The sequence below is a fragment of the Vespa velutina genome, chromosome 10, assembly GCF_912470025.1.
Source record: "Vespa velutina chromosome 10, iVesVel2.1, whole genome shotgun sequence".
In the NCBI taxonomy this organism is placed as follows: Eukaryota; Metazoa; Arthropoda; class Insecta; order Hymenoptera; family Vespidae; genus Vespa; species Vespa velutina.
Window position 1 is genome coordinate 7458351 of NC_062197.1, and position 20095 is coordinate 7478445.

General features: G+C 31.9%; 1 protein-coding gene and 1 long non-coding RNA gene across 8 annotated transcripts; both read left to right on the forward strand.

Annotated features, from left to right (window-relative positions):
• The first annotated feature begins 26 nt into the window (after positions 1-26).
• On the forward strand, positions 27-3994 carry LOC124952048. 2 transcript variants are annotated; one of them, XR_007101809.1, is made up of 5 exons: positions 27-95; positions 2342-2561; positions 2659-2852; positions 2930-3285; positions 3361-3994. It is a non-coding gene; the product is annotated as an uncharacterized LOC124952048 (long non-coding RNA). The 2 variants fall into 2 exon arrangements; XR_007101808.1 differs by having other exon boundaries at positions 70-224.
• Positions 3995-14370: 10376 nt separating this feature from the next.
• Positions 14371-18963, forward strand: LOC124952011 (protein hunchback-like). Of its 6 annotated transcripts, none has more exons than XM_047501267.1 (5): positions 14371-14984; positions 15914-15970; positions 16476-16649; positions 16908-17254; positions 17412-18963. In XM_047501267.1, exons 3-5 carry the CDS (start codon positions 16485-16487, stop codon positions 18892-18894), a joined length of 1995 nt encoding a protein of 664 aa, XP_047357223.1. In that variant the 5' UTR covers positions 14371-14984; positions 15914-15970; positions 16476-16484; the 3' UTR covers positions 18895-18963. The 6 variants fall into 6 exon arrangements, with proteins under 6 accessions (XP_047357223.1, XP_047357220.1, XP_047357219.1 ...); XM_047501265.1 differs by lacking the exon at positions 14371-14984 and adding an exon at positions 15391-15707; XM_047501264.1 differs by lacking the exon at positions 15914-15970.
• The last annotated feature ends 1132 nt before the right edge of the window (positions 18964-20095 follow it).

Here is a 20095-nt window from a genome sequence, read left to right on the forward strand (position 1 = left end):
CGTTGTTTCCTTTCGGAAATAGATAAGCAAGTTCCACTCGTAGCGAATGTTAAAGCTTGTTCATGTATCGAAAGCAACGTTATTGTTTTGGCATCGTGAGTATATATTATCATAAGTCCGACTTACTAGAAATATAGCGTTCTCTCCTGAAAAGTAGTAACAAACCATATCGTCCACGACATAAAGAAGTAGCAAGCTTCAAAGTTCAAACTTTGAGTTGACTGGTAAGGATATGTTTATGTGGGAGCTGTGGTAGAAGTTCAAATATATCTTTCTTTCCTATGTTATGTAGTAGAGCTGTGATAATACTATAGTTACAAAGTTGTTTAAGGGTTCGCAAAGGTGAACTAATTCTTTTTTCTTTTATTTTTTTTATTTTTTAAATATACTCTATAGTGGTATGTAGTCCTTGAGGGAAAGTACTGTGAATTGAATGAGAGGAAGAGTACGTACATATATATATATATATATATATATATATATATATATATATATATATATATATATATAAAATGCTACTCTGTCTCATAAAAACTTATCTAAAACTGTTATGGTTATTTGGATTTTTTAATTTCATAAAGAAGATTCAATAAACGTTTCTTTTTTAATTATTCTAATCTATTATTTATAAATTTATTCATATCCATTATCTTATTAAGATTATGTATGTATCAACGATAAGTACGGCGATAATAGCGAAAGAAAAAGTAATATTTGATTTTCGATGCTTTTTTTTTTGTTATTGGTCATCGAGTAAGCTCTGTTTGTTACATAAATATACTTTCATTATAAAACAATAGAATGTATTTCTATTCTTTTTTCTAGGCTCTCAACTGCTTTTATCGTTTATCATAGTTCTAATATAAACGTAAGTACTTTGTAAGAATACATAAAAGAGAGAGAGAGAGAGAGAGAGGGAGAGAGAGAGAGAGAGAGAGAGAGTGAATAGATATATATTCTATTTTTTTATAATGGAAATGTTTATATTGAAACAGCGGGGGATACTAGATAACCAATTCTTGTGATAATAACTTTTATTTTTCACTCTTATGTTAGTTTCTATTGTAGCGTTAACATAAAAATATCCTAAACTAATGAACCGTGAATGCAAACGCGACACGGTTCTCTATAGATCATTTTAGATCTTAACACACCGGTGATAGCCAAACTGATTACGAGTCCAATTTTTCATCTTGTTCTTTTTTTTTCTTTTTAATTTTTATTTATTTATTTATTTATTTTTATCATTTTCACATTTGCAGTTTTATTTATCTCACTTTAGTATTAGACAACGAGTTTTTATCTAATTAATTTTCTTAGTTAAACGATTATTAATTAATGTTTATCTAAATTATACATGACTGTATTCATGTTAATGCTTTTTAAAGCATTTTTATAGAGATTTAACGATCGTGCTGCATTCATTTCGGCAAAACATTTCTTGTTCGACACGGATGCGATAGAATATGTATATATGTATGTATGTGCATCGTCAGTTAACTATAATCGAATTAGCAATTTATCGTGATAGGACATTGTCACGGACATGTCTTTGTCAGATATTATCTCTCAAAAATGCGAAAGGGATTTAAGGCTAATTTTTTTTTGTATTGTATGGTCGGTTATTAAATTGTGATCGGAATAAATTTTCAATTGATCTGCATACACAGGATGATTTTTTTGAATTAAAATTACGAATAACTCTCCTCTGTGAGATCGGATTACCCTGTCCACGAGATCAAGCCCTGATTTTCGTGTATTTTTAAATAAACTTTTATTGAAAATTCGTACGCTATTTTTATTGTAAATTCGATACGGGAGATTATGCAGGAGCTTTATTTCATGACTAAAAAAAAAAGTGCGAGAAAAAATGGGACGGTTTTTATTATTTAAACGGTTAAAAATAGAAAGTTATTAAATGTTGTTTTCAATGTTAAACGTTGAAAAAATCGAAAAATTGTAAAATAATCGTTTCTCATAGAAAGTGTTTTTCACTCATAAAACGGGTTTAGTTTCTCGCCTCGAAATGAAAATGTAAGCGACTCGCATTCAAATTTATATAGTTATCAGTCACGGGGTTCGTTGTTACCCCCTATTCGTGTCTTTTGAATGGAATTATTTTTAGAGCGAGATTATTATATAGGAGTAACCATGTACTTACGTGTCGTGACGCGCCTTTGTTTTTTCCGTGACGTATACGATAGAGAAGTATGTGCAGAAAGGATGCAGGTGAGGTAAAAGAAAGGAAGAGTTAGGTAGAAAGATAGGTAGAGGGAGAGAGAGAGATAGAGAGAGAGAAAAGTTCTTTTTCGATAAATCTCTCGTTGACCTCGTATTTTAGCTACCTGATGCTAACCACCTGCATGGAAAGATCTATGAATCACTATTGCAGTTCAAAATGTTGCTTAAGTAACCGCTCAGGTGCAGAATGAAAAGTTTTCGTTTACTGGCAATACTTTAGGCCTTATATCGGATGGATGGGAGTAAATGTGAACATCAGAAGTAGAGATTTTTATTTTATAAATCATCAACCACCACTTCATGGATCAATTCTAGAATTCGTGAGTCTCTTCCATGTCTTTTATTCTCTTTATCTACATATCTTTCATATTCTACTTATTCTTTAATATACGTAAACGGATTGTTTTTATCTTTTAGCAAATATATCTCAGTGTAGTCCATCATTCGGTGCGATATTGCCACAAAATTGACTTCAACAACCCACGGCCGGTGATATATAATACCTAACAATCAAACATTATTAGGTATAGTTTGTCGACAGAAAATTACGTTTTTAATCGTTACAAATGAAACGCAAATGTTTGCAGTAACATTAACAGATCATACGTCAGGTTAGATTTCTTTAAATGATCTTTTTTAATCAATCAAAATTACATCGAGTATAGTAATGCAACTCCATACGTTTTAGGTTTCATGTAAGAAGAACTGATGCTTCGAAAAAGTATTATTATGAATCCCATTTATATCAGAAACCAGTGAAGAACACGCGCATCGGGAAAGTGCTCATAGCGATTAGTGTCTTGACTCGATTTATACGTTATCGCATATTCTGAAAGATTTTCTAGAGATTATCGATGATAACATGAATAATACCATGTGTTAGATGTACCATATAACCGGTATTTTATGTTTCTATCTTCAACATTATTCGAAGCACGATTTTTCAATGTTCAATACATTTTTTCTAAATGACAATATAATCTTTCGATCTCACTGCATTTAATGACAATATCGATTCGACGAACGATTATGTATCATCGCAAGGTACGTAATTTCATATCTAACAAGCATCTTTTCTCTACATTTTATCTTAGATATAATAATCAGATCCTTTTTCAGGTTTCAGCTCAGCGAATACTCCAGTTATTGACATTTCTACAATATTTCGTAGGTCCTAATACTATGAAATCTGAAAACGTACTGACATGGTTCTAAATATTAATTTGTTCGTATAGGGATATTACGCTCTTTTTTTATTTCCGATAGATGGAAGATCTTAGAATTTTTCTTCCATTTACAGCCATATCCAGCAATTCGAGCATAGAAAAATTTAATATGAACACATAACTTTATTCATTCTATTACTGTGTCGAGATTTTATTGTTGTCGATTCACACGGAAAAACACTGCGAGGTTTTCTCGCTTGTAAAGAAGATGCGTCACCGAGAGGCGAGAGAATTTCACAATTCTCGTAATTTCGTCACAGTCGTAAGATAAACGGTAAACTCAACATGGAAGTACGTGAGATCGCAAATCTTGGAGCGCCTAGCAACGAAAACGTGATGATAGGATCAACGACAATACTCCAAATACGACACCAACGAACAGCGCGAGAAGGCTACTGTTTTTCTTCAACGATACGACTAGCGATACCAAGACGCACTACACATTTTTATACTATTATATTTGCGTAATCTATTTGAAAAATCGTACCTTCCCTCTAATATTTCTTAAATAAATTACATTAAATTGAAACAACGGAAAAACTAATGTTCTTTATTTGTTTTTTTTACGAGCGTCTTATTTTTGATGATCTTTTCAATGTTATTCCAATGGCTATCCTTTACTAACTGCTTCCTTAAATCAAAAAACAGATATATATATATATATATATATATATATATGTATATATATATTTATATATATATATATATATATATATATATATATGTATATAAGTTCAATAATTCTTATATGTTAAAGATATATATAGAATCTTGATTTTTTTTTTTATTTTATTTTATCTATATGTTTAAATGGATACGAATTGCACATAAAAAAACGTGCGGTAAAAAATATTTTTCACGTTTATTTTTTTGTGGCTTATTTTTTGTCGTTTTTTTTCATCGTTTGTTTTTCGTCACTCTAAAGATAATACACGTTGTTAACAAAAAAAAGCTTAGAAAATAAAATAATTTCAAGTCTTTGAGCGGTTACCAACGGAATGCATTTTCCATGTGAAAAAAAAAAGGATAACAATCCATGCATTTTTGCAATAAAAACGGGACCTTCGTAAAGCGTTGCATAGGGATTATTAAAAAAACGAACGAGAAAGCGGATGGTGGGTTGGCGCGGTGATTTTTTTCAGCGAGTTGAACAGTGGGTGGATAAAGAAAGAGAGAGAGAAGGGAGAGAGAGAGAGTGAGAGAGTGAGAGAAAGAGAGAGAGAGAGAGATACAAAGAAGAAAAAGCGCGTTCTTCCTCGAGAGATTAGTACGTATACCTGAGAACTTTTTCAACCCTTTCTTTCGACGATGCTTTCACTAAAGGAAAGTATTCAGGGACTTGAATTGTTTGTCAAAAGTACTTTTTATCTACATCTCGTAAAAGATGCTCTTGCAAAGCGCTAAAATAATTTCTTGCTTGACTCCCTCTTTCGTACAGTTCTCTTCAAAAAAAAGAAAAAAAGATTTTTCACGTGGAATGTTTCCTCTATTCGCTTTAGAATCCATAGAAAAACTGATGCTTACCGTTTCTTTCTTGAAGTGTAAGAAAAAAATCTAGACCGAGGAGAAGTTCTTCTCCAAACCTTTCGGATGTTGTGAAAATGTTAGAAAAAATTACTAGTTGAAGGAAAGATGAAAATATTAAATGGTTACAGGGAGAACTCTTACTTTTTATTTCTTGTAATTTTTTTCATGGTTAGAAAAAAATTTTCTAAAATGGAAAAAATATTTAATTGCATTTGGTTACTTAATTTTATATTCTATCGAAATGGAAAGATATCTACGTATGATTATCATGTATTTATTTAAATTGATTACGAAGACTCGCAGCGTGAATCTCGCAGGTAGATATTCACCTGCTTTTCCCCCTCGAGCTAAACAACTTTTTTTTAATCGGGTATAAAAAGTCGATGAAATTGCTGGGCTTTACACACCCTTCCCCTATATAGAGGCGTACCTAATAGGACCGATAGGAAAAAAACTCCCCTTCACTCGACAGGTTGATACCCATTGTGTAAGTGGCTTGTAACAGGAGCTCGAGTATCGTAGATAAAAAAATGTTTTCTACTTTTCTACCTTCAACAGGTCTTCCCCATTGAAAAAGCTTCACATTTAAAGAAGGGATATAATAGCTCATGTATGATATTTAATATAGCTGAGTATAAGTTTGTTTATCACTACAATATCGTAATGTTCGAAATATTTTTTAAAAAGTAGCTCACTTTTTAGAGGCGAATATTTGCAAACGTTTTTTTTTTTTCAAACGACAGTAGTACGGAGGGAGTGGGTGGGAACGAAGTATATTAAAAAGATACTCTCAAAAGGTATGTCCTCAATATTTTGAAAATATGTTCCTTTTTAAACAGCGTTTAAACGCGGTTTGACTCGATGAATCTGCAACAAATCAAAAAGATTGCATCGTGAATTAAGGGAAATCTTATGAAAGAAAATTTCCAGCTGTCATTCACACATTCTACGATCGATCGATCGTTTGAGAAGTCATTATCAACCCACATAAGTTTTTTATGAAAAGATATTAAGCATCTATTTTGCATTGGAAATATCGATAAATGCATACGAAACCTTGATTATCATTATCAAAATCATCGTACGTAATTATGAGTTAACGAGTTTTAAATTTCGATTATTATTTAAAAGTGGTTAAAACCCTTCCGAGTCGACGAATCTTAAAAGGGCCAACAAGGAAACCATGTGAAAGTTAGATGAACACGTGAGAAAATCTGTTCGTTCGTTTGTGTGATGTATGTACGTACACTGAGGTGCATACGTAAGCACGAGATTTTCCAGAAAAATGAAGTGGCAGTGTGCATCGAGTCCGTGAAGTTCCGCGTTCCTTGTAAAATCGTGAATGCGTACGTAAAACGTTTCTATAAATAGGATCGACGACGCGCAGCTGAGACAAAAAACGGAAATCATCGAAACACACGCGCATTTGGGGTCGTATCGTGTGTCGATGTAAGTAGGTAACAAAGAAGAAAAAGAAATAAAAAAGAAAAAGAAAAAAAGCAGAAAAAGAAGAAAAAAATGAAAGAAAGAAAAGCGAGCGAAAGAGAAAAATAAATAAGAAGAGAGAGAGAGAGACAGAGACAGAGAGAGAGAGAGAGAGAGAGAGAGAAAGGAGAAAACGAAGGCGAAGAAGGAGAATTTGTGGAAGAGGGATAGAAAAAAAATCCAGTAAGGTCACGACGTTTGAAAAGTGACTAGAATTAACGCGTGCGCTCTTGTCACCGTGCAACGCACCCTCTTGTTCATTCTCTCTCTCTCTCTCTCTCTCTCTTTCTCCTTCTCTATCGCTTTCCCTTTCTCTATCGCTTTCTCTTTCTCCCTCTCTCTCACCCTTTCTCTCTCTCCTTCTCTTTCTCACTCTCTCTCTCTCTTTCTCTTTATCTCTATCTCTATTTGTATCTCTCTTACTCTCTAACTCTCGTTCGACAATGACCCCTTAACCCCGTCTCTCCTCGAACACTCCAACAGAGGGTGGCGGCGCTGCAGGAGGGTGCTTCGACCCCTCACGCTCCGCCCTTCGAGGACGGACTTGCCCCTCGGAAGCCGATACAAAAAAGTCTATAAATGAAAATGATCGGGCCGGCGCGGTGGTTCGTAGAAAAATCAGCTTCCTTGTTCCATAAAACGAAAACCGAATACATTGCCTATTTTTTTTCTTTTTTTCAGAAAAAAATATTCCATTCTATGAAATTGCGGTTGAGTTTGATTTCGATTAAAAAATATTTTAATTGGTTAACGAACTTATTAAAAGATTTTTAATCGATCAGAAAAAGACATCTAATTCGATTTTATCTACTTCTTCTTTATTAATTTCTGATACCGATAGAATAACTTATTGGCAACGTTCGTTAACGTAGGCTAACTACTCTTTCCGATTCAATTTATTATATTTTTTATCTTTCATGTATCTTTTTTTTCTCTATCACCTTTCGTGAAATCATGAGTGTGTCTCTAGTAATCCGTTTGTTTAAGTAAATATTTTTCTGTGGAGGTAAGGACAACGAAAAGAATCATGCATAAAACCGATTACATTTTTTTCTATGATCGTGAAAAACTCGATAACGTTCAGTCGTTGACTGGACCAATGGCAGAGAAAGAGAGAGAAAGAGAGAGGGTGAGAGAACGAGAGAGCCATTAAGATAGGGTGGAAGGAAGCGTGCCGCGAGAAAACCGTCCTTTCTCTTTTGGAAAATGGTCATGGGGTTCCGATTGCCGTGTCTTTTCCTCTCTTATGTAAAGAGAACGAATCCGGCTTCGCGAATCCGATTCGGCGGTGGACATTGCGAATGGACGTCATCGATGAACCAAGACGGCTGCATCGACCGTTTTCGAAAATCTCTTTTAGCCAGGGAACGAATTCTCTGGACAATGGTCACGTATGTGCTGATCTATAAATCTTGTATTGTCCAGTAGCAATGTTTAGTCTCCCGCATATTAACCTAGGGGTGAAAAGGCCGTGCACCCGGTATTGTTCAATGGCTGACCCCTCCTCTGACATAGTGACCCCAACAGCCTTCTTATTTATCGAGTTTGATCTCGCGATATTTTGCGATTTTCAGAAATGGAGTTGAAACGACGCCTCGTGCGAGTTTCGAGTTTGCAACAATATTAAGTAAGTACGGAATCGATCTCATCTATAAACTGACATCTACATATAATTAATATTATTTATCTTTTATACTTAATCTGTACGCTTGTTTAATGGACCCTTAGCAAATTCGTTTCACCGTCACTTCATTAATTTTTTTTCTTACAAGATAGATACTTTTTTCTTCATCTTTTTATAGAGAACACCTTTTTATTTTTTTATTTTTTATAAACCTGTTTCTATTCCCTAGAATAATCTGTTTGAGATGTGAAGAGTCTTTTCAACTTATTGAGAGTAGTTTTTTCTCTTTTTTTTCTCCATGGCGCAACCTTACCTACATGCATAAGTATTCACATATATAGATACACAGACGTAGGCAAGAACAGATCTAGCGTAAGGCCTTGACAGTGGACTAACGATCCCCTGTGCGTGTTTAATATAAGCGTATGCGAGTGTCGATGCTGCCACGTGCTTCGAAAAAGCGAGCCAAACCTTCGAGGGACCCTTCGTACTTTCCCTCCCTTTTTCTCTCTTTTTTTTTCCTTTCTATTTCTCTCAGAATCGTCCACTACATAAAAAGAGCTCTCAGGAGAAAGGGAAGAAAAGCCGATGGGTAGGGATGAAGGACGAATCCAAGGGGTCTGCAAAAGGAAAACTCGGCAAATCGCGGAATTGTTCCGTCCACTGAATATAGACAGTTCTTTGCTTTCTTTTGCGCTCTTTTCACTCTCGGTAGAGTGGCTCTTCTTTTCTCTTAAATTCACTAACGATATCGCGATCATCGTTACATTATTTCCTTCATAATCCTAAGATTTATCGCGTTCGATTGGTAGGATCCAATTCAATAAAATGTTCTTATCATTTCTATTGATAAAGAGAGAGGAGAGAGAGAGAGAGAGAGAGAGGGAGAGAAAGAGAGAGAAAGAGGGAGAGAGAGAGGGAGATAGAGAGAGGAAGAGAGAGGGAATTTAAAGTCCACTGGAGTCATTATATCTTCTGATTGTGAGAGGAAAAAAACGCATTGGGGTGATGTCTGCAGATGAACCATAAGTATGGGTCAACCCAGCACGAGCGTGGGTCAGCTGTCAGTTGTTTGTCCTTATAGAGGGGCGCCATTTGTGCGCTCGAGCTTGATCTGCAGGCCACCAATATACCCATATCGACACCAGTGGCTATCGTTCCAAAGTTTTCTATAGATTCTGATGAATACTTTTTTCCATCCCTGGACCGTTGCTCCCAAGTAAAAATTGGATTCCTCGTTGATCAACGTGTTCTTTGGAGAAACCAACAGAGCGTTTCGTTTCCAATGGTAGTATGAGATGCATCTTGAATTTGACATTTTTTTTCCTCTTTAATCTTTTTTCTTTCTACATGTGTCGTTTTTTTTTTGATTATTTGTAAAATTAGAAACTGTGTAAGTATCACTGTTTTTGTTAGATTTTCATCGTATTTGTGAAGATAATTTTAATGTTCTTTTAAACATATAGGAAGATTAAACATTAACGTGTAATTTTATTTGAAAAATTGTGTACTTAATTTGGATTAACATTTTGTCAATGGTAATAGGAATAAAATACGGGGATTTGTAAATGTATCAATATTTCTTAAATTACCGACCAATTTTTAATTCAGCAATGTTATATATTTTGGATAGAGATCGAATAAGAATAGATATTTTCGATGGCGAGCCTTGTTATTTATCCACCATGATTGGTAAGGGGCGGAGTAGCGAGGGTGAGCATTTCTACCCCCTTTTGCATTTTTGGATGCTTGGACTCATTGTTCATATGGATCACATATGATACTTATTTTTCGATATAACAATATAAATTACATAATTGAAGGAAAATTGTCAATGACATTTCATATGTAAGATTGATAAAAAAAATAGTTCTTTTATGTGATATTCTGTAATCCGTGAAAAATTAATGCAGGATGCGAGAATTTCGGAAAAAAACTTTTCCGATACATTTCGCTACCTGAGAATTCCAGAAAAACCTATTCTTATGCTTTCGTTCCATGTGGGTGTGTGGAGTACTACGGTGACGTTTAAACAGCTGCGTTTTAACCCCTTCCGCACCATCGACGAGAGACTCTCCACGAGTTTTGTCAGAAAAATATTTTTCTCTTCCACCCTATACATATACGGTCGAAGACGGAAAAAGCGTTAAACCAACGAGTTATTTTGGCAAGCTGATTTTATCTTCATAGATCGTGTCCGTTCGATAATTAGAAGTAGAATGTTAGAAACGAAACCGATCTTTGTGAAATTTTAAGAAACTTGTTCAATACATCATATAATTTGATTATCTTGAGAAATAAATTAATATATAATTTATTTTAAATAAATAAATAATTATATAAATCAATATATATATATATATATATATATATAAATATATTTGTATATATATATTTATACACATATATATAAATAAAAATGAACATAAATATAAATATAAATATAAATATATATATATATATATATATATATATATATGTGTGTATGTATATATGCATGTATGTTTATATGTATATGATTTCGATTAACTCGTTTAAGAGAATGAAAGAAATATATATAAATATATATATATATATATATATGTATGTATGTATATAACATTTTAAACAATGAAAGAAAAGAAAAGCCTATTGGTATTTTTTCTATAGAAAGTCTAGAAAACAATCGTTTTAAAGCGGATTGCTTTTCTATCTATCGCTTGCTAGTTTTTTTTATCTATCTTATTATTGTGTTCACTTTCGTTTGCATCCCTAATACGATTGACATGATATCTTTTAAAAACATACTGTAAACTTTAAAGATTATTTGACAACAAATGAAGTAAAACAAGTAAATGCGTACATCGTCCGTGCGTTATCTCGATTTATTCGGCGATTTTTAACTTCTTCGATATTCGGTGATTCATTTTAAACGACTTACCTTAATTTCTTTTTTCGATGTCCTATCTATTTTTTTTTTTTTCTTTGTATTAAGTCACTATACTGCCAACCACTAAAAATTCAACGTTTTATATAATTCAATCTTTAATAAACAAAGAACTATATATGTACAAGAAAAAAGTTTTTTTTAAGGAATAACGTTGGAAAACTACAACACATTATAGTTACAATATATAATTGTTTTATGTATCTTATTACGTTTTTTTTTGTTTTTTTTTACACTAAAAGTGCTGCGAGCATAATGATTAAAATCTATGTTTTTTTTTTAAAAACCTTTCTTATTTTTTACACAAAGAAGAATTTTTAATTAAATGATGAAAAGAAACGAGATTTATTTTAATATAATTATTGTGCAATATTTGTTATGATTAAAAACTAATAATGCAGTATTTCTTAATAACTTTCTAATCTACATTACTAATTTTCAAGAGAATGAACATGTTATGTTGAATGGAATAGCTAATTGGATTTGGAAGTAATAAACAGGTAATAAAAAAAGTAGTGATAGTAAGTAACTATGATTACTCATATAAATTTAATTCATTTGAAATATAATAGTTAATTAGTAATAAATAAATAATTGTGTACTAGCAATGATTTGTTACGAATTATAGTTATATATAATATAGAAAGGAAAAATAATAAATGCATAAAATCTATGGGGTATTTGAATCCCATCGGTAGGTTATCGATAGAACTATAGTAACAAGATTACATCATAGGGTCGAAAAAGAAAAAATGTTTACTTTAAAAGCTTATGAAATATTAACCGTCGAATTTTTAAGAATTCTTTTCTACATAAAAAAAGATAATTAATTAATACAATTATACCTAAGTTTTTTTAATCTCGCTTCTTTTCTTATAATATATTTTGAAAAATCGTTATATAAAAATTCTAGTTTTTACTTGATGTCATTTATCATATCATATTCCTAGTATTAGTTTTACTATCTGAAATATGGTTAAAGGAAAAAGGAAGTATGAGGAGATCATCAGAAAAAGATCAGGTGGAAGCTTAAAAAAAAATTGAAGTGAGAATGGTGTGAATTTCGAGTTGAAGGTTTTGAAAACATCGAAGAGAGAAAAAGAAAAACGAAAAAGAAAAAAATGAACGCTAGCTAAAAAGAGGGTCCTGATGTACGGATGGTCCTTATAATCAAGATTCAGATAGCGTTTAACGAGTGGTTTTGTACCAAAATCTTTTCTCTAGTACCACTTACTAGATACTTTTTTCCTACCTATTCTTTTCTATTACTCAACAGGTAAAAAAGGTACATACTGTCGATCATTGTGTGGTAACTTTGTTGACCCCGTCGCGTGCTATGCTTCTACTTCTTTTTATTTCTCTTTCGCTATGTTCAAAGCTAAGCTATCTATGCTTCGAAGATGCATCGTTGTTTTTCATATATTCGCATAATTCTTTCCCGAAAAATTTAACTATGACTTATTTAAATAATTAAATCGCAATGCTTATTCGAATTCGATGATTTTTTAGATTAAAAATGCAGAATTCATTTTGAGGTATAGACTGGAAACTTAGAACTCATTGTATTTAAATTGAACGTTATTCTTTTTAATTTTTATTCGTGCATTTTTAAATATTTCTAAATAAAAAATGAAACGTTATATGAACGAATTAAAAAAATGATATCGAAAAATATTTGTGGATTATTTAAATTAGAAGCAGATCGAATAATTTGCAGACTGAGTAGTATTACGACTACTTCTATGTTGTAATATTAAATTTTTTTTTGTATATCTCTTCTCAACTGAATGGAGATTGCTAAGAATAAAAGAAAAAGACAAATTATTTTTTGTATAATGTCGTTATATTATATAATATTAATATTTATATTAATTGTCTTCAATTTCATTAAAATTCTGGAGATTTTTCGTAGTATAATTAAATTATCGTTGACCTCTAGTTATTATAAAAAAAAAGTTGTGAATGGACAGATGTGAGAGAGAGAGAGAGAGAGAGAGAGAGAGAGAGAGAGAGAGAGAGAGAGAGAGAAAGAGAGAGAGAAAGAGAGTGGGAAAGAGAGAGAGAGAGAGAGAGAGAGAAAGAGAGTGGGAAAGAGAGAGAGAGAAGAGAGAGAAGTTGGCCCTCAAATACGACTCGACCCTTTTGTTGGAAAGATTACCGGGGAAGGATTAAGGAAAATTTTTTGATGAAACTTTGTCAGCTTTTCAATTTTTTTCTTCGTAAACCTGAAATCCCTATTTTTTTATACATAAAAACCTTGTCGAAAACATTAAACAATGACTTATAGCTATTGCTGAATAGGATCAGTTTGGTATCCTATGAGTTTGGATCCTTGAAATTGAGAGAATATTTTTCATTTGTTTTATTCCTTTGAAATTTACAATGATTTTCTAACATTAGATTCTATATCACGGATGTGAATCTCTAGAACCGAATTGATATATTCAACTAGTTCTTTTCTTTTACAATAAAATATATAAATACGATGATATATATGTATGTATCATATAAAAATATTATTAATAAGAATATTGTTATATATATATATGTATTATATAAAAATATATTAAAACTCGAACTCCAATAATTTGCGAATTACTATATTTAATTAAATAGATAAGTCATAGGTAAATTTTTTGAGACAATAAATTAGTTTCTAATCAAAAAACAATTATGCAAATATATTATATTGACATAGCTTCAGAGCACAGAAGACTTGAACACAGCTTTGAACATAGCCAAAGACAGATAAAAAGAACAATGCAAATATATATATATATATACATATATATAAATATATATATATATACATATATATATATATATACATATATATATATAGTATGTATTATTTAATTAATTAATATAGAAGATTATTATTTTATACGTAGCAATAAAGAAAAAATTTTATCGAATGAAACTTTTTAGTTTCGAAAGTTGATTAAAAGAAAAAGTAGATAATAAACATTACTATAATGAAAAATAGTGAAAACAATATGAAAAAAGAAATAGGAAAGTAAGAGAAGGAGATGTATATAGTATGATTGGAAATAGTAAAAGGATTATACGTTATTGGAAATTTTACATAAAAAGTAACGGTAACTGGAATGAAATGTTTCGTTCTTAACGGTTTCTTTTCTATTCGGGGCGTAAACGGTTTGCAAAAAGTTCACCAAGCAAGGGTAGGCGGGGTAAAGATGTTCCGGAGTGGGGTAGGTACGAGTGAGCCTATGAATCCGTAAAGATTGCTTGTGATTGGAGGAGCTAAATATGTTAGGGAAGGGAGCTCACATCTTATAAAGTAACTCTGAACCCTCAAATAATTCGGTGTTCGACTTGCAATCTTAGAAGTGCGAGCTTGTAGTAAAGAGAGCAGAAAGTAAAGAAGAAAAGTAAAAAAAAAAAGGAAATCGAGTATGTGCTTATGTGTGTGAGTGTATACGAATCTGTGTAATAGTATTTCATGTAATAAAGGCAAAACTACTATAGTGATTTTCAAAGGGAAATTGATGACCTCTGTGTTTCTCTCGTTTTGTATATCTTCGTTGGTGCTAAGAAAGAGAAAGAGGAGAAGAAGAAGAAGAAGAAGAAGAAGAAGAAGACGAAGAAGAAGACGAAGAAGAAGAAGAAGAAGAAGAAGAAGAAGAAGAATAAGAGAGAGAAAGATGAATAGTAACAAATTATTCGATTAAGGATTCCCTTATAGCGAAAGTGAAAGAATACCAAGTATTATATCGCAAAGGAATGTTAGTTGTATTTTACTTCTTTAACTTTCTTTTGTTTTATTTTTTTCTGCGATCCTTAAACCGAAAAATACCATCATCAATCTGATCACAAGAATTTCTTTTTGAAGAATTCTAAATCCGACGGAATTTCTTCTTAACGTCTTGTTTCGCCAAATTTCAAGTTATCTACGTTTAGAAATCAAAAGAACATTTAGAAAAACAGAACAAAAGTACGTCTTTCACTAAGTTAACTTTGACTTTGTTTTTGACTGTGCGTATTCTATAATCCATTTGAAATAAGACGAGTTTGCGACGATGTTTATCAAAGTTCTTTTTTTTTTGTTAAATTTTTCTTGAGAAATGTAGATATACATACGTATTTCCAAGAATGGGGAACCATTCGTACATGGATATTAGATCGGAAGGATAATTCGTAAAAATTTACTAATCGATAATGTTTTAAAGTTAATTTGCTATCGCGAATTCGTCTGTTACTTCATTTTGGTCCATTGTACTCTTTTGTATTAAAAGAACTTAATCGACATTAAATAACGCTTGGAAGATTCTTTTTGTTTTTTTTTCTTTCAAGGATATTAACGATCATTTGCAAATATTTTCCTCATCGGTCGTATATACAAATCGTATATTGTTAATTCGCTAGTTCGACATAGGACAACTAATTTATACAAATATCCGAGGAGATATCTTATATCTTTCTCGTTTCTTCTCTCTTTCTCTTTGCTAGTATCTTTTCCGCCCATGTTGCCATTTCTTCATTCGAGTCATTGAAATTATATTCGAGCACTCACGCATACATTTACATCGTCCCTTTGCCACAAATTCTCTATTTACGAAAATTCGACATTCGGTTTAACCTTCGATTCGATATCTCTATTATTTCGTTTGTAAAAGAAAATAATTTTCTAGTCGTGGAAGTGATAACTCAACAAAAGGTAATCCGTTTTCTCGTTCTCTTTATTTCTTGATATCTCGATGTTAAGAAATAAAATGCGATTAAAAATTATATATTCCTTCGTGTTCCTTTACAAGGATTTATTTTATGTTAATTTTGTACTTGAGAAAATTTTTTCTAACATTTATTTTACTTTAAAACGTCACAAAAGGCTGTCGAAATTTTATTTATGACACTACTTCGTAGATAATGTAAAGGACAATGACACTCGAGTAAAAGTCAAAGGCAGAATATTTCGACCTGGTACGTAACCCAGCATTACTTTTCGTTTCCGTTAGTTACTCCAGTTGAATAAATCAACCGGACGTACCGATGTTACTCTTCCTTTTTCTTTCCCTTAGTATCCCTTGCCTGAGGAAGGAAGAGGTACGGTAGAAAGCTTTTTGAAGCTATTTAATTGAAAATTTACCTACGGGTTATGTACGGTCTCCCGTAGGTTTAGCCTTCAGGTTATTCACTATCCTTTTTCGCAGAACTTTGTACAATCTGTACAAATACCAAATCTCACTCTTCTTCTTGTCATCTACATTGTTTATAGTACTCGTGTAGACTGATATTCAATTTTCTACCTAACATCCTTGTTTTTTAATATGGTCAGTCGTATACGTAAAAAGTGGTACGCAGAATGTGATATACTTGATATTTCTCGCGAAGATATAATTTTACGGATTTTCCAACAATTATTTCCTCGAACACGTTGCTTAAACGCATATCCAATCAATTGGGAATTTCATTTTGTTTCACGTAGAAAATTAAAATGAGAGGAAATTGCAAAAAAGCAGAATTTGTCGTACGGGAGTCGAATCAACAGCAACAGCAACAACAACAGCAACAGCAACAGCAACAAGAAATCATCAGGGACGAACAACATCCCCACCATTCTTCAATCACGCCCGGTTGGGTTAATACAGACAGAACTGTGGTGAGTAATCGTCTGAATCCCACATTCCCTCTCTTCTTCTTTTTCTCTTATTTTATTGTCCTATGTTAGTAACCTTTCACGTACACTTACTTTCACACATATATAAGTACCTACCCTTCTGACTTTCTCACCCTTCATCGTTCGCAAAACTCCCCCTTACTCAATCGACAAAATGTCGCTTTTCTGTCTTCAATGGAGTTTTCTCGATCATTGAAAATAAGCTGCTAATTTTTCCTTTCTTCTTTTTTTTCATCGTAGAAAGAGGAACCGGTTGAAGACAAAAACGACGATTCGGGGATGTCACCAGGAGATTACACAAGTAATTCAACGTCTCCTATGAGCGGAGGATCTTTTTCAGCACCAAATTGCAGCTTATCGCCTGAAAGTTCAACTTCGCAGGATTCGAATAATATCCAATCTAATAATTCAGATTATAGTCCACAACAAATGTTTAATGAGTGTAGAGTACCTGGAGAATTCAATCAACACGGACAGATCAATGATTCTCAAATGGCCATGAATGTTGCTTCTGATGCTGTTAAGTCTACCTCCGATAATGGAGATGCATTACAATGTCCCATTTGTGGCACAATAAGTTTAAATAAGTACGTTAAAGAATATTGTTATATGATAAAACTATATATAAGAAATTAATTAAAAATGATAATATAAGTATAAAAAGGAATGGTTCCTTGATTATTACATGTTTTCAATACAAAATAAAGTAATAATACATTTTTTATACATGCTATTATATTGCAGATCAAGTTTTTCGGAACATCTGTCTAATCATTACGGCAATAGGGCGGAAATGCGAGATAACGGAAATAATGAATCGACTGACATAAGCGTTCCCGGACCATCTCGAGAGGGCAACAGTCAAACTTCACCGAATCTTGGAGAAAGATCGGAAGTTGAAGAATCTGAGGAACCTGGACTTCGAGTACCGCGAGTGAACTCACAAGGAAGAGTAAAAACTTTCCGGTGCAAACAATGTCAGTTCGTCGCTCTAACGAAACTTGAATTTTGGGAACATAGCCGTAGACATATAAAAGCGGAGAAATTATTAACTTGCCCAAAGTGTCCATTTGTTACAGAATATAAACATCACTTAGAGTATCATTTGAGAAATCATTTTGGTTCGAAACCGTTTAAATGCGATAAGTGTTCTTATTCTTGTGTGAACAAATCAATGCTTAATAGTCATTTAAAATCACATTCAAATGTTTATCAATATAGATGTGCCGATTGTTGCTATGCAACAAAATATTGTCATTCCCTTAAATTGCATTTAAGGAAGTATACTCATCTACCTGCTATGGTACTAAATGCAGATGGTTCACCTAATCCATTACCAATTATTGATATTTATGGTACCAGACGAGGCCCAAAAAACAAATCTAAAGTGCAGAAGAAAGAAGGAACTGTCCGAAGATCGAATATTGAACAAACAAATACAGGATCGGGAATGGTAACGCTATCTCCTCAAGTCTCTCCTACAAACTCACTTGCTATTACAACGAACTCAACTATCGTGAATCCTTCATCTTCTACTATGACCGGTGGTTGCATGGTCAACGGCATGGTGAACAATTTGGATGTTGATAATCAGTCTACGATTATGCCCTACAATCAAACATTTTCTGGCTATCAATTACCAAATAATTTACCAGTTCAGGAACCTCAGGAGAGGCTAATGCCTTTGGATCTGAGTATGCATACGCTACCATGTTCTTATGAAAACAATACTATGAATAACCAATCGAGAAGATCAGTTACCCCAATCAAAGGAAAGGGTACGAACAGACGAAAGGGGAAGGCGTATAAGTTAGATCGTAGATTAGTTGTCTCGGATAATGAAACAGACGAAGAAACAACATCACAATTGCAGCATACTCATGAGTTTTCGAGAACGATAGAAAACGACGTTCGTAGCTTAGAAGATCAAATGGATGATCGGCAATCAGAAGATCATTCAGATAATCATCCAGAAGATTATTCGGAAGATCGTCCAGATTATCACCTTCCATCGTGTTCAAGGGATTTAGTTCCAAGATATCGTCCCACTTCAAACGGTGATTCTCTATTTTGCTATTACTGTGAAATAGCCTTTGTAAATGTTATAATGTATACAGAGCATATGAATTATCATGGATATGAAGATCCGTATATATGCAACAAATGCGGTCACAAATGTAACGATAAGGTAGCCTTTTTCCTTCATATAGGAAAATCGAAACATTAGTAAATACAAATGTTTCTCTCTCTCTTTCTTTCTCTTTCTCTTTCTCTCTCTCTCTCTCTCTCTCTCTCTTTCTCTCTCTTTTTTCTTCGTTCTATTTTAAACTATTTGCATTATACTATTTTATATAAAAAATATAAATCAAAAACGTAAAAACTTATAGAAGATCTTATCTATAATATTATAAAACTATAATAACGATCAAATGAATTCTTCTATAATAAAAGTACTCACATGTTTCTTAAGAGAAAAAGAAGGAATAGGAAAAAAGAATTATTAGTAATAACTGTAACAGAGTTTAACTCTTAAACATCTTGTATTTGAGCGTAAAAATAATTACGCATAATCTCGACTAGTCAAAATTCTAGTTTTCTTAAACTAAAATATACTGTTTTCTAGTATATAAGATAAATTATATGAAAGAAAAAGAAACTTTCTTTGATGTTAAGAATGTTGATCTACGAATTAGACTTCGTGATTTCATATTTATATATCTTTTATGTAAAAGAGGTATAGTAAATACAATATATATAATATATATAATATATATATAATATATATAATATATATATATATATATATTATATATATTTATATATATTATATATATTAGTATATATATACATATGTATATATATATATTTATATGTATATAGTATATATATATATATATATTATATATATTATTATATATATATACATATATATATTTATATATATATAGTATATATATATATTTATATATATAGTATATTCATATATATTAGTGTACATATATATATATATATATATATATATATATATATATATATATATGTATATACACGAAAGTAAAATATAATTAAAAAATGAGATGTTTCAAATTATACTTTTTCGAAAGGAATTTATCATAAAGAAGTATATAGTTATTATATAGAAACATATATTTTTCGAAGTATAAAAGTTTTACCGTTTCAAAGAAAAAATGAAATTGAGGTACATGAACTTCGATGGGTGCTACTTGCTATATTGATCAGACGAATAATGCGTTGATTTAATCTTTTTTTTTTTTGATCGACGAAATTTTTGTTTATATTCAATCAATTGACTATATTATCTTTTTTTTTCTTTTTATGTTGACATTTAACGCATCACCGTTATTTATTTTCGAACAATAGATCCTTTTTTATTTTCTTGCAACTCGTTCCATTGTAAGTTCATGTCA

Coding starts and splice junctions, on each gene's coding strand:
- LOC124952011 (XM_047501267.1), top strand. CDS start 16,485: ATGAGAGGAAATTGCAAAAAAGCAGAATTTGTCGTACGGGAGTCGAAT. Junction 16,650..16,907: donor TTAATACAGACAGAACTGTG/GTGAGTAATCGT, acceptor TTTTCATCGTAG/AAAGAGGAACCGGTTGAAGA. Junction 17,255..17,411: donor GGCACAATAAGTTTAAATAA/GTACGTTAAAGA, acceptor ATTATATTGCAG/ATCAAGTTTTTCGGAACATC.